Here is a 12292-nt window from a genome sequence, read left to right on the forward strand (position 1 = left end):
AAGGTAGGAGGCATATTTGGAAACACGTTTACTACATTTGTCCTCTCTGTTTCTTAATAATGAAAACAAGGAGACAAAAATTATCTTGTCTCTAATAAAAACAGGCCTGTTGCAGCCCACTGTAGCCCATATAAAACGAAAACACCCCAACTGTTCTCCAGATGTTCTGTTAGAAATAAACACTTATTTTCCTAATAAGTGCTCCCAACGATCATGTTGCCCATTACTAAACATGTTTTGCAGATCATTAGTTCAGATCCCAAGCCAACACAGTTTGCATGGTGAGAACAGTGACAGCACAGCCCAACACAGCCTGTTAGTGTGCAGCAAAGGAGGGAAGAGCTACAGGAAGTTTTATTAGGTGAAGACTGAAGAGGACACAGTGACATCTTCTAGTGTGAATACTGAAAAAAACCTTTAGTCCTGGAAATATTTACTGAAAGAGCAAATTGAAAGCCAGTCGTAGAAGCCTTGTTAAGATTGCCTAACATGCAGGAGGGGAAAAAATAACAAGGTTTATCCAGTTACATTCTTTCAGTCACAGTACTGGTTTCTTTACCTTTTGAGGAATGGTATCATCAGGTGTCTCAGGAGGTTTACTTGGGAAGTCAGACTGAAAACAGTGCATTAGGTATAAACATCAGAAAAAGAACATTTTTGAGAAGAACATATGGTATGTTCTCCACTTTGTGTGAATTTAACTGTCATTAAAACTAATGTGGATCAGATTGCAAGTACAAAAAATAAGCCTAATGATATAAAACTGGTCACATGGTTTTGACATTGAAAGACCAGGACATCCATTTTGCTTCATTTTCATGCTCCCAATCTCTCAGCAATTTAGGGCTAATGACAACACTAGTGGCTAAATTTTCACATACTGCTTCAAAAACACAGTGCTATATAAAGTTAGTGCTGGGCTGAGACACTCAGCCCTGGGTTTAAAAATTCTTGCTCATGAAGAACCTACCAGGGGCCTCGATAGCTTGTTTCAGGAACCACTGCACAGCATTAACGCTTTGGGAATAACTCTTAATAAACTGGACTTTGCCTATTTAATAATTTCAGCCACAAGATCTTGCATACCTGCTCATGTGCGTGTACAAATACATCTGTGATTACATTACTTCGCTGACAGGCTAAAAATACTTACATTTTTGAGTCTCATTTTTTATCTTGTTTTCCAGACTACTTGTTATTTTTGACTTCACTGAATTCATCCCAATCTAGGAATGTTTCTTCTGAACTGGCTCCAGGATGCTAGCAGCTGCACTAGCACCACTGTTTGACAGTTCCCTGCACATCCATGCCCCCACTCAATCTCTTGACACAGTATAGTGCCAACACGCACTCAACTAATTGTTGATTTTTCACTTAAGTCTTTTCCACAAGCAGTCTGCTTATTCTTCGAGGATAAAGTCTCTTATTGTCTAAACATGGGCTACATGTTTCAATATTGGATGGGTGCGGCAATATTTAGCTGTATTTTTTTTTTTTTTTTGGAGTGCAACCAGATTTTTAAACTATTCATGCCATTACATAAAACTGAACTGCTCATTATCTACGAGTTTATGTTTACTAAAAACAGGATCTGTTTGTTTTTAGTTTTCTTTCAGATCACTGTTTGAAGTGTTATCTAGCCTAAGGCCAAGAACTCAGATTGAAACTTCCCATCATTATGACACTTTTTAGCTTACAATTATTCATCAAGATTGCTAGAGTTTCTAAGCTCCCTGAGCTGTCACGGTTCAGTCCTTCCTGTAAATGCACTATGGAAAACAACTGGAACTTGCTAATCCTGTAAGACTTGCAGATAAATAATACCTACAGAATAAATTATATTTAAATTTAAAAAAGCAGTACAAATTTTAGTACAGAGCCTAAAATTGCTCATCACAAAACTGTGAACACTTACCAGCAAATTTGTCTCTTGCTCAGCTTCAGGCATGTATGGATACTGAGTATAAAACATGTCATTCCGCACCATCTTCTTCCTCATTCTACAGGGACCCTCGGTCATCTCCAGCATCCACTTGTCAAGATGGGAGCCGATGGGAGGACCCCACAGACCCCGCTCTCTCAGTAACTCGTATTCAATTTGAGACCACTCTTCTGTCACGTATTTTAGCGCATTCTGCTGACGCTAAACACAAAGACATTGAGGGGGGCAGTGTCAAGACTGACATTTTAAGCCTGTGTCCAATGGGAACAGAGTGATTTTCACTACATTGCAAAAACTGTAATAATTTGAAATTCTAGTAGCATTTTCTAGTATCCTTCAATTGGATTTCTAGTCTCCACTACAATAAAAGAAGGGTTCACATTGTTATTTTCAGAAGAAAAAAAAATGGCAGTTCTGCTTTTGCTTTATTTTTAATTAAAGATACACACATATATACAAGATATATACAACCTAACAAGCAAAACGCCTATTTCAAAATACTAGTTTTAGGTAAGTTACTGAAGCATACCTCCTGATATTCCTTATACTGCATATCTACGAGGTCCCGAACCACTGCAATGTGAGTAAACATCCACTGGGAGATTTCCTAATACAAACATAAGAAGACAAATGGAATGCCACTTTATAATTGCACAGTTTATTTGAATACAACCTACAAAGAACCCGCAAAGAAATCATGTAGGTAACCTGCTTACACAGAATATTTTCTTAAAAGAAACAAAACAAAAATGAAACAACCAATTCCATGTGGTCATGTTAAGTATTTATTTTTAATTGTAATAAAATCATGTATAGGAATATGTTTTAAGAGGGACTATCAAATATTTGGAAAATATTCCAAGCGTAGTACTAATAGCTCTGAACATCCCAGACAGTTTGGTGCCAAACAGCGAACATCACTACTTTTCCTTATTTTCTTTTTAACAATACTTTGTGGATGACGCCTAAGGGATGTGCCCTTAAAATACATAGAAAGGTACAAGCACATTTCTTGCAAATCCCTTTTTACAGTGGTGCAAATACAAATTAAGACCTAGTCTAGCAAAGCAGCAAACATATAAAAAACAAAATGGTATTAGAATAGGAGAAAAATCAAGAAAAAGATACCATAGTCTTATAATTTTTACACTGGGACATTTACTGTAACTCTCAACATACACTGTTATTAGATTATGTTTTATTAATTGATAGAAATTACCTGTGTAGATAGATTGTGTTTGTTGAGCCCACTCTCCTTTCGGTTTCTCCTGGAACCGGTTAGTTTAGAGAGGCCAAACCCACTGCTAACTCGTGACAGTTTGGACTGGGTGGTGGGAACCAAAGCCTCTCCTCTACTGATGCATTTCTTCTCATGCGCTGAAAGCCAAAGAGCAGAAGTTTGTCATCCTTGCATTGCTTTTTAAATAATCTTCTCCATACTTCTAAAAATTTTAAGAGCACCCAACAACATTCACATTCATGTCAACATCCAACGCCTCTCTCATGTGAGGAAAGATTCACAGATGAAATGTGGGAAGTTCCTGTGTTTTGAAATTAAACATGAGAAACAGATTTCTTATCAAAAACAGGATCCATGAACTGTGAATTCTTTCCTCATCGGAAGAGATGATAAAGAGATAAGCTGGAAGTGTAACAATGTTTAATTTTGCTGGATCATATCTCTTAAAGAAAAAGTAAGTATTTCAAAGATGGCAGACAGTGCCTGAAAAAAAATTATATTTTTTCCCCCTCAAAAGACAGATAAAAGAACTTATTTCATTTGCATTATAAATAATGTTCACTAGGAAAAGAGATTCAGCTGATTCTTTCCCTCCCCTCCCCAAAAGGGAGTTCTGCTGCAACAGAAACCCACTACGAGTATAGTGGAAAAAATGCTCTATATTGAGTTTGATTTGGCCCGCTACACATTGTGCCAGTAAAAAAATAGTTCAAATCTCTCTATAGCTTAAACTAATCGTGGATCATACTGTGTATCAGTTTATATATATATATATTATTATAAAATTATATTTTATATTACATACATATATGCTAAATCTGATATATATTTATAAACTATGTGGCTTTATTTTTGAATTAGAGGTGATGTGTGGTAACAGTTTAAAAGCATAAATACAACAGGAACAACAAAAGAAGTGAAGCTCTTACTAAAACATCCAGTGCATGGGTTTCGAATCAGGGAAACCTCCCCTCTGGTAGATAAACCCTCAGTTATACCTACCCAGATGATTTTGCCAACACTTTAAACCTGCTTCTTCAATAAAAGGTCTGGCAACAGTTATATCCACTTGGCCACGATCATTGACAGGTAGAGTCACTTTGAAAACCTCTTCTAAAACCTGTTTTTTACTATGGATCAGCTCTGTCCACACTCTGTTTATGGCTTTTAAAAGAAGCTGGCGACCTGCAAAGGCAACAAGATCAAAAACAGGAAGTTCTCTATGGTGCTTATAGAATTTGCATTTTTACAGTATAATTTACACAATTACATTCTCCACACTTATTTTTGTGTGACTTCTGAAGTGCCTTTGCCGACTCTTTTCGCTATTTATGCGCCATTAGAAAGCATGTAACGGCTAATTTTGGTAAATTTTCTTTATGAATCTGAAGCACTAGCTCTGACTAGCTATGTTTTTTCTTCTACAATCCTATATAAACAAAGGGAAAGTCTAAAAAAGTTTATGGCGTATACATCTATACCCAACCATACCACACTCTGCATAAATTATACATGGATATTTTCATATATATATGTGTGTGCATAAACATGTATATGCACAAACATTAAACATATACGTAAAGAGGTGAGAAATAAGTTTCTTCCACAATCAGACTGATAATTTTTCCTGAGTGAAAGATCCTGATGTTTTCACTTAACAATAATTTTACATTTTAAGGAAATTATCTTTTACCTGTACTCATGCAAGACTGAGCTGATACAGAAGCATGGTACACTTGACTCATATATATATATATATATTGCATTCAACTCTGCACGTGTAAATAATTCTGGTTGTGTCCCGGAAAGAATAAAGAGCTCTTGCTGTATTTAAAGTATACTAATTCATCCTGGATATTTCTTTTTTGGTATTTCCAAGAAGTGTATTTTCTTCTATACTGCTCTATCCCAGCTGAAAGAATAACTGGGGTGAAAAAGCAGTGGTGACAATAAATAAGTGGCATTGACAGATATCTGTGGCTTTGCCACTCTTAGATGACATTACCTTCGCTGATGTCTTGATTGTAAACTCCATCTGGTTCTATATCAGAGGGGATCATTATGTGCCACGTTGTCATCCTGGCTTCTGCTTCCAATCCAAAGCCATCTACGTTGCTAGAAACACACAATGCTTTAACAACAACCAGAAACAAACATGAACTAAATCATTTCATCTTCTGTGACAATGTCATGAATATTAATGCATGCTGCTACAGCCACATATCTTCATTTCTGTCAGCTTGAGTTCTGGAGATGTACAGACACAAACTGAACTGAAGGCATACGAAAAAGGACATGCCATGGACGTTGCTCTTGCTGAAGGTGGACAGTTAATATTGGAAGAAACTCAAAATCCTAATATTGTAAATAGATAGCAAATTATTCAACAGACAATGAATCCAAGCTTTTTGCCTTGTGACAGGCCCCTTTGATTATTATTGACTTAGCACTGATGTTGCTTTCTACTTTGAGAGTGTTTTACATTGTTAAAGCTTAATAATAGAACTGATTAATAAGCACTCATATGCCAGTATTTTAACACCTCTGTAAAAAAGACTCTGTTCTCTAGAGTCACAATCCTCAAACCTGTATTTGTTTCAAAATGAACCACTTGAGCTTACTTTTAGTTTACTGAATTGAAAATTACATGCAGTTACTCAGAATTCGGTGACCCATTTGTAAGGCAAGAGTGAGAGTTGAAAGGCAACAGGTCATTTTGATAACTTACTTTTTCTGGAATGAACTTCTAAAATATTTACCTTCCTCCATGCAGGTTAATCAAGCAGTGAGCTAGGCAGCTGATGAACTCTTGATCATGATTCCCAGGCCCCAGAATTAAGTTTCTGTTCATAGTAAGGACCCTTAGGGAATCAAGGAGAGCAACTTGCTGAGGAACAGTTTTATGGGCCCTTGAGAACTGATACAAGATGGTCCTGTTGAGGCAGTGATAAATGGCATCCAGTGATAATCCCTGAGATCTTCTTTTTGACTGATGGAAAGCACAAAACACAATCAGATAAAAGCAGAAAATCATTTTAATGGCAGATATTCTCCCTAAGAACTGACCCAGGCTGATTTTTCACAATTTTTATTTTACCCAAACGGTGAAAATTCTACCACTTTTGAGGGCAGAAATGTCATTAATATGTGATAGCATATACTTAAAATTGCAGTTTCTATGCAGGTTAGTCTATTAACATTGCCTTTATTTCTAATAGCAAAAGTCTTTAACAGCCTCCAACAAAAGAGGATGAGTATGCATCCCAAAAAGTAATGTGGGGCAAATTTGGTTGTTTATTTCTGGGGTTTTCTAAAAACTAATTTAATCTGAAAGCAGTTTTAACTCATCTGCTCCATATTAAATATACACTGTGCAAAAAAAAGACATGCTAGGAAAGTTCATTAAAAAAAGCAAGAGGAACAGCCTGGGGTGGAACAGTGTTATTCTATGCAGACCTAAAGTTAAAATGTATAGCTGACTCCCAGTGTGTACAATTATTGTGCAAAAGGTAATTGCAATGCCTCACCCAAATACTATGCAGCTTCTTTAGTGACTTTATTCAGTGGATTTTAATCAATTTTTTTGTGATCAGGTTAATAGGAGAACATCGTTACCTGTGCAATGAGCTGGATTATGAATTCCACAAGAAGTTTGGATTCTTTGTTGAACATGCCTTGCCAAAGCTTATCTACCACGCGCTGCGTAAAATAAAACACATTGTTCACCAGCACTTGATAGCTTCCTCCGCTTGTTATAGGCAGAGATGCATCTTCACCTAGAAAACAGTAAAATTCATTTCATTTGTTGAAAAAAAAATGCATATACAGAAATACTTCTCCAACTATTCAAAAGGAAACTGCTATATTACAGCCCAACTGATGATTTTAGGCGAAAAATCAGGCCGAAATACGAAAATCAGTGTGGATAGTGGCCCTTGACTAGTGAACTGGTAACACTTGCTGAGTTCCCCTCCCAGATTAACATCTAACACAAGACCAATAAATAGCCTAAGGTTCTGGTGAAGACAGCCTGTTCTCAATCCTTCATTTGAGGATAACCACTTGGGTTGCTGCTTTCACACAGGATGGAAACAAACTCCAGGCCGGCGTATCCCAACATTTCTGTCATGGAGTTAACGATCCAACAGACCCTGAGCTTCTTGCTGCATTTCAGCAAATGAATCTCCAATACTGCTTTGCAACAGGGAAGGCAGAGCTTAATTTACAGCTGAGGGACTACCGGGATGTGAATTTGGCTGCCATGTTTATTTTACATCAAAACTCCAGCCCTCCAGAGTGTCCAAATGCCAAAAATAAATGCTTATGTAGGTTCCTTTTCTAGGACAGGAATAGAAATTTCTCATCATAGCTTGCTACCACCAACAGCCTAAGGTGAATTAATGATCTCAGCAGGACCGTATCCACAATCTGCTGACACAGTTTCAGAACAGGAACGTAATTCAGAGAGGAATTAGAAATACATCCAAGAGGCTTGAGATTTTTGGCAGGAATATGCTACTCACTAGAAACAGCTCTGTAAAACAGAGATCATGCTAAAAAGATCCTCTTTAAAAGTTAAACAAAACCATATTCTGATATATAAACAAGTCTAAGTCTAAATAAATACCCCAAATCCTTGTGTCACATGCACTTAGAAGTTGATTATAACTTCGGTTGATTCCAGCTTCTTCCTGTGTACCAATGCTACAGCGCTTACGAGAGTACCACTTTCCTAATTTCATTGGGACCAAGTGTGCAGTCAAGCCGTGCTGTAGGAGGGACAAAATGCTCCAGCCAGGGTACCATGTGTCTCCAAGAGGATTTGGAAAGCAATTTTAAGCCAGCTGCATGTTTCTGTATGTGCACCTCTGTCTGCCCATTTGTACTATGAGATGCCTGGAAAGTGTCAGCGTTTCCCTAAACAACATCATTAATGGGTATTCATTTTTCTGTGTTTACGCACTTCACCTGCATTTACACACTTCTGTACACGTAGCAAATGATAACATCACACAGGGGGACAATGAGATAGCCTTGAAGATGGAACCTGCAGGGAAACTGGGTTGAGATAGAGCAGACAGAGAGCTCCTGCAAAGTCCAGCAAGGCCTCATGAAATCAAACTGGACACCCGAGTGTGATATTCCCACCAGGCACTTCATGATTATCTACACCCATGTTCTGGTGGGGTATATATCCATGTCAGCACATCCTACTGCCATCCCCGATTAGAAGCTTTTCAGTCTCTTCCTGGCCATGTATTTGGTACCTGTTACAGTAATCCCAAAGGCTTTCTCTGGGGTGCTTCATTCATAATAAAACTGTAACAGGAGGAAAAGGAAACAAAGCCAGTTGTTATGAACTGAAGTCTCACTCATGATAAATTGGCGAAACTTCCAGATCCTCTGCCATGACAAGAAGGACAGGCTTCATGATGCAGGGGGAGCAAGAGCCAGTTTCTTTACTTTTTGCTCCTATTTCAATCTGTTAGACTTACATATCTCCTAGTTTCTTCTCATATAGCTTTTTTGGAAGACTTCTGCTTCACAGCTGTGGCACAGGGGAGGTTTCAGTGGAATGTGCAAGCACAGAATTATCACTTATATTTCAAAAGGAGAGAAAGAGGTAGAAAGAGGAGATAAAGACAACCACGGTATACAGAATGAAGACATTAGGAAAGAAAATCACAATTAAAAAATTCTTCCCTCCAGCCAGGCAGGTTGAGGATTAAACATTGTTACATTACCCAATAAAACATCAGCTGCAAGTAAGTGGTCCATCACACTATCTAAAACATAAGTCTGAAACTCCTTCTGCTGTGTTCGTGTTGATCTTTCAGGGGAAGCCTGATTAAAAGAAAAAAAGGACATAGTACATTGAATAAGCAGAAAGAGAAGCTCAGCTAGTCCCCTCTCCTTCTCTTGTATCTCCTGGAGTATCTCTATTTTTTTCCTTAGTAAGTGGTCTTAAGCAAATAGTCTTTGCTCCATGTATAAGCTTAAGAAAGTGCTTGGAGTATATATTGCCTTGTATACTGTCCTACAGGGTAGGTGCTACTCCAATTTAAATCAAGCAAATTTATTTCCTGCCAATGTATTTCCTCTGTAAAAGGAACTGGAAAACAACACCAAACAAAAAACCACCCCACATTCCTAACAGGTGCACAGATTTGTGACAAACAAGTAAACTCTTACCTCCTCAGCTCACATAATCACACCCTTCAGTAAGTAGAAAGTAAATGAGATAGCTTGAATGAATGTATTAATTCATCAGCACTTATCTGTCATTTTGTGTTATTACTACCCCAGCTCTGGGTAGCCCTATTCAAAACCTGGCTGGAGTGCGCAACTACTCTAGGTGGCCCTGCTTGTGCCGGACAGTTGGGACCGGATGATCTCCAGAGGTTCCTTCCAACCTCAATCATCTTGTGATCCAGTGATCCTGTACAAAACAAGTACAGCTGCCACTGCCTAATGAACAAGTAACAGAAGAACTGTTCTTTGAAAGAGTAACATTTTGGGAAAGCTGCAATTTCTACTACTACACTGTTGAACACCTACTGTTGCAACTCCAAAAAAGCTGGATTGCATAAAGTTAGTTAAGAGATTTTGGTATTCATTTCTGATCTCATACTTAATGACAATTTCAATGATTCCATTGGATCCTGGACAATCAATCCTCTAAAATCAAGAATTAGCTAGAGAAAAATGTTTAATAAGAAAAGTGCCACAGTAAGCTGAAATTAAAAGATGTAAACTCTACCTCTAACAGAAGATCTACTAGCGGAGTCTGCTTGCTGGCTGGTGTCAGGCATAAATTATCAATTATCAGCACACGCATGAAGTCGAACACAAACTTCTTGGCAGGGTGGTTGGTTAGGTATGTCTTGGTGCCCACGTTGCAGTATTCTGACTGGCTCCTGTTCATGCCAGAGTCAGCTGCAAAGGCTTTGAACTCTTCTGCTGGTGACCCAACTTCATCGTCAAGATCAGTGACCTGTGAAAGGCAACATATTAAAACTCCAGAGAATGGCAAATTAACAAAAATCCTTTGCTACTCTGTTCTTTAATTTAATTATTTTTAAGCCTAGTCACTAGTCAGTATTGCGTCCAAAGGAGACTTTTTGCAATATTATTAAGGTCAGGCTTCAGCTCCCTAACACAGAACAGAAGAAACACTCTAATTCTGTTTTTTGCTTTCCAAGCAAAAAAAGCCATCAGTAAATTTGACATGGATGACTCAAGTTACTTCAACATTTCATATGGAAGTCACTTAACAACAAGACCTTCTTAGGAAACTTTTGGATATTTTGCAAGAATTAGTATTTTCATCCTTCAAAAACACTATCTTTACAGGGTTCTTATTTCTGGAGAGTAAGAACCTTTGAGCAGTAGCTCTCAAGCACTGTAAGAAAACTGCAAACAGCTATGAAAGCTGTCAAAAAAAATAAACTAAGTGTTCTTATATAATCTCTTCCTTATATAACAGCACTTCTCTGGACAAGCTTATCATATTGCTAACTTACAAATAAAGTAACCACAGGTTATGAGAATTTGATCTCTCCCAGTAGGAGAGTATTTCCAGGAAATGAAAAGCAGCAGCAATGTGTGGGCCTTCTCTTTTTAATGGCACTCTCAAATAGGTCAAAAACTCAGTGAAGAGTTTTCTCTCAAGGTTGAATTTGGACTATAGTGCTTTGTTGCAGGAACATGGCTGTTCTTTAACACTGAAAGGCTGGAGAAACAGATATGGGAACAATCAGATATGGAGTCAAGAGACCTCTCAAAACCTGAGCAGCTCAAGTTGCCAGACAGCTACACAAGGTGTCAAGGTATTTTCTCCATAGACTTCAATGTTGCTCAGAGATCCAAGTATTTTCTAAAGTCTCTATAGGTGAAAGCCACATGAGCGTTATAAGTTTACAAGTGGCATAGTTCACCAGGACCACAGTTCTTTCTGGAGAGTTCATTTGCATCTTCTTCAAAAAGAAGTCTAATGCTGAAGCCAAGAATTAATCTTTATTAACGACTCATCAACAATAGCTGTTTGCTTTCCTGCATACAGTGTCTACATTCCCCACTAAAATGGAGTTTCATTGTATGGCAACTGGCCTTTGTGCCATTCCTCCCTCAATTTCAGAACCCAAGGGAACCCCCAGAACTCCAGCCAGGCCTTCATAATCACCAATGTCTGTAGGGTAAGTCAGGCTATTTCTTGGTACATTCGCCAATTAATAAACCCTCAAAAAAACGGCACTAAAAGCAAAACCCCAAATCAAGCTGGTTCACTGCCTACCATCTCAGAGTAAGGTCGGATGTTGAAAGGAAACACAGTTGCTGCCAGGGCACACAGGAACTCTGGGCTCATCCACAAGGAAACGAGGTCCGGCACGTTGTGATACAAATACCGGAAGAACTGCATCAAGGTGACCGGGTATTCGCGAAGCCAAGAGCCTTCCTCCTCCGACTGCCAAGGCTGCATTGAAAAACAGTTACAAGCAGGATGTTAATACAGATGGCCCTAATTGAGCAGCGCTCGTTTCAGAAAGGAGCAGCCACGGAGCTGCAGGATCAAACGTGATTGAACACATTGGTACAACATTGTGCTCAACTGCCTTACTGAACACTGGGGACGTGAACCCCAATGTCTGACCACACACATGAGAAAACTGCAGGAAAAAAGGTGCCCTAAACACGTGACAACACATTTGAGAGCATGTCTGAGCACATCAAACATAAGAGAACATGTGACGCCCTCACACATGATATCATACTTGGCTGAGTGTGTCATGGAGCACATGCATGAGCACGTCACCAGCACGCAGTCCTGTGACAAATGTGACCAAACACATGGCCACACATATCTCTGGAACATGTAACGACTGAACACAATACTAACTTGTAACAAACACTTAAAACATCTCCAAACCACACACTTGAACACCTGACAACAGGTCCCTGTCTTTACTGCTGCAGTAACACACAACTGAACGTGACAAATGTGACAACGGGTCCTGAAGACAGCACATGGGTTGGAACAACTCGCAAACCCATGATAAGGCACATAACAAAAAGAGCACACGATGACATAAAACAAAATAAGATGTGCCTGA

At 38.6% G+C, this 12292-nt stretch overlaps 1 protein-coding gene across 3 annotated transcripts in view; it reads right to left on the reverse strand.

Moving 5' to 3' along the window:
* The window catches only part of WDFY3 (WD repeat and FYVE domain containing 3), an 86017-nt gene that overhangs the window by 20455 nt on the left and 53270 nt on the right, over positions 1–12292 (reverse strand). For 2 of the 3 annotated variants that reach the window (XM_088521965.1, XM_088521964.1), the window contains 11 exons: positions 11476–11655; positions 9943–10176; positions 8927–9026; positions 6798–6958; positions 5942–6171; positions 5188–5297; positions 4185–4367; positions 3162–3319; positions 2472–2549; positions 1916–2143; positions 560–613 (listed from right to left, as the gene is read on the reverse strand). In XM_088521965.1, coding sequence (XP_088378091.1) covers positions 560–613; positions 1916–2143; positions 2472–2549; positions 3162–3319; positions 4185–4367; positions 5188–5297; positions 5942–6171; positions 6798–6958; positions 8927–9026; positions 9943–10176; positions 11476–11655 — 1716 coding nt within the window. The remainder of the gene's footprint in view (positions 1–559; positions 614–1915; positions 2144–2471; positions 2550–3161; positions 3320–4184; positions 4368–5187; positions 5298–5941; positions 6172–6797; positions 6959–8926; positions 9027–9942; positions 10177–11475; positions 11656–12292) is intronic. The other variant, XM_088521963.1, reaches the window with a different exon arrangement.

This window comes from Tinamus guttatus, unplaced genomic scaffold (genome assembly GCF_059628265.1).
Source record: "Tinamus guttatus ecotype Peru unplaced genomic scaffold, ASM5962826v1 Tinamus_guttatus_pri_ptg000140l, whole genome shotgun sequence".
Lineage (NCBI taxonomy): Eukaryota > Metazoa > Chordata > Aves > Tinamiformes > Tinamidae > Tinamus > Tinamus guttatus.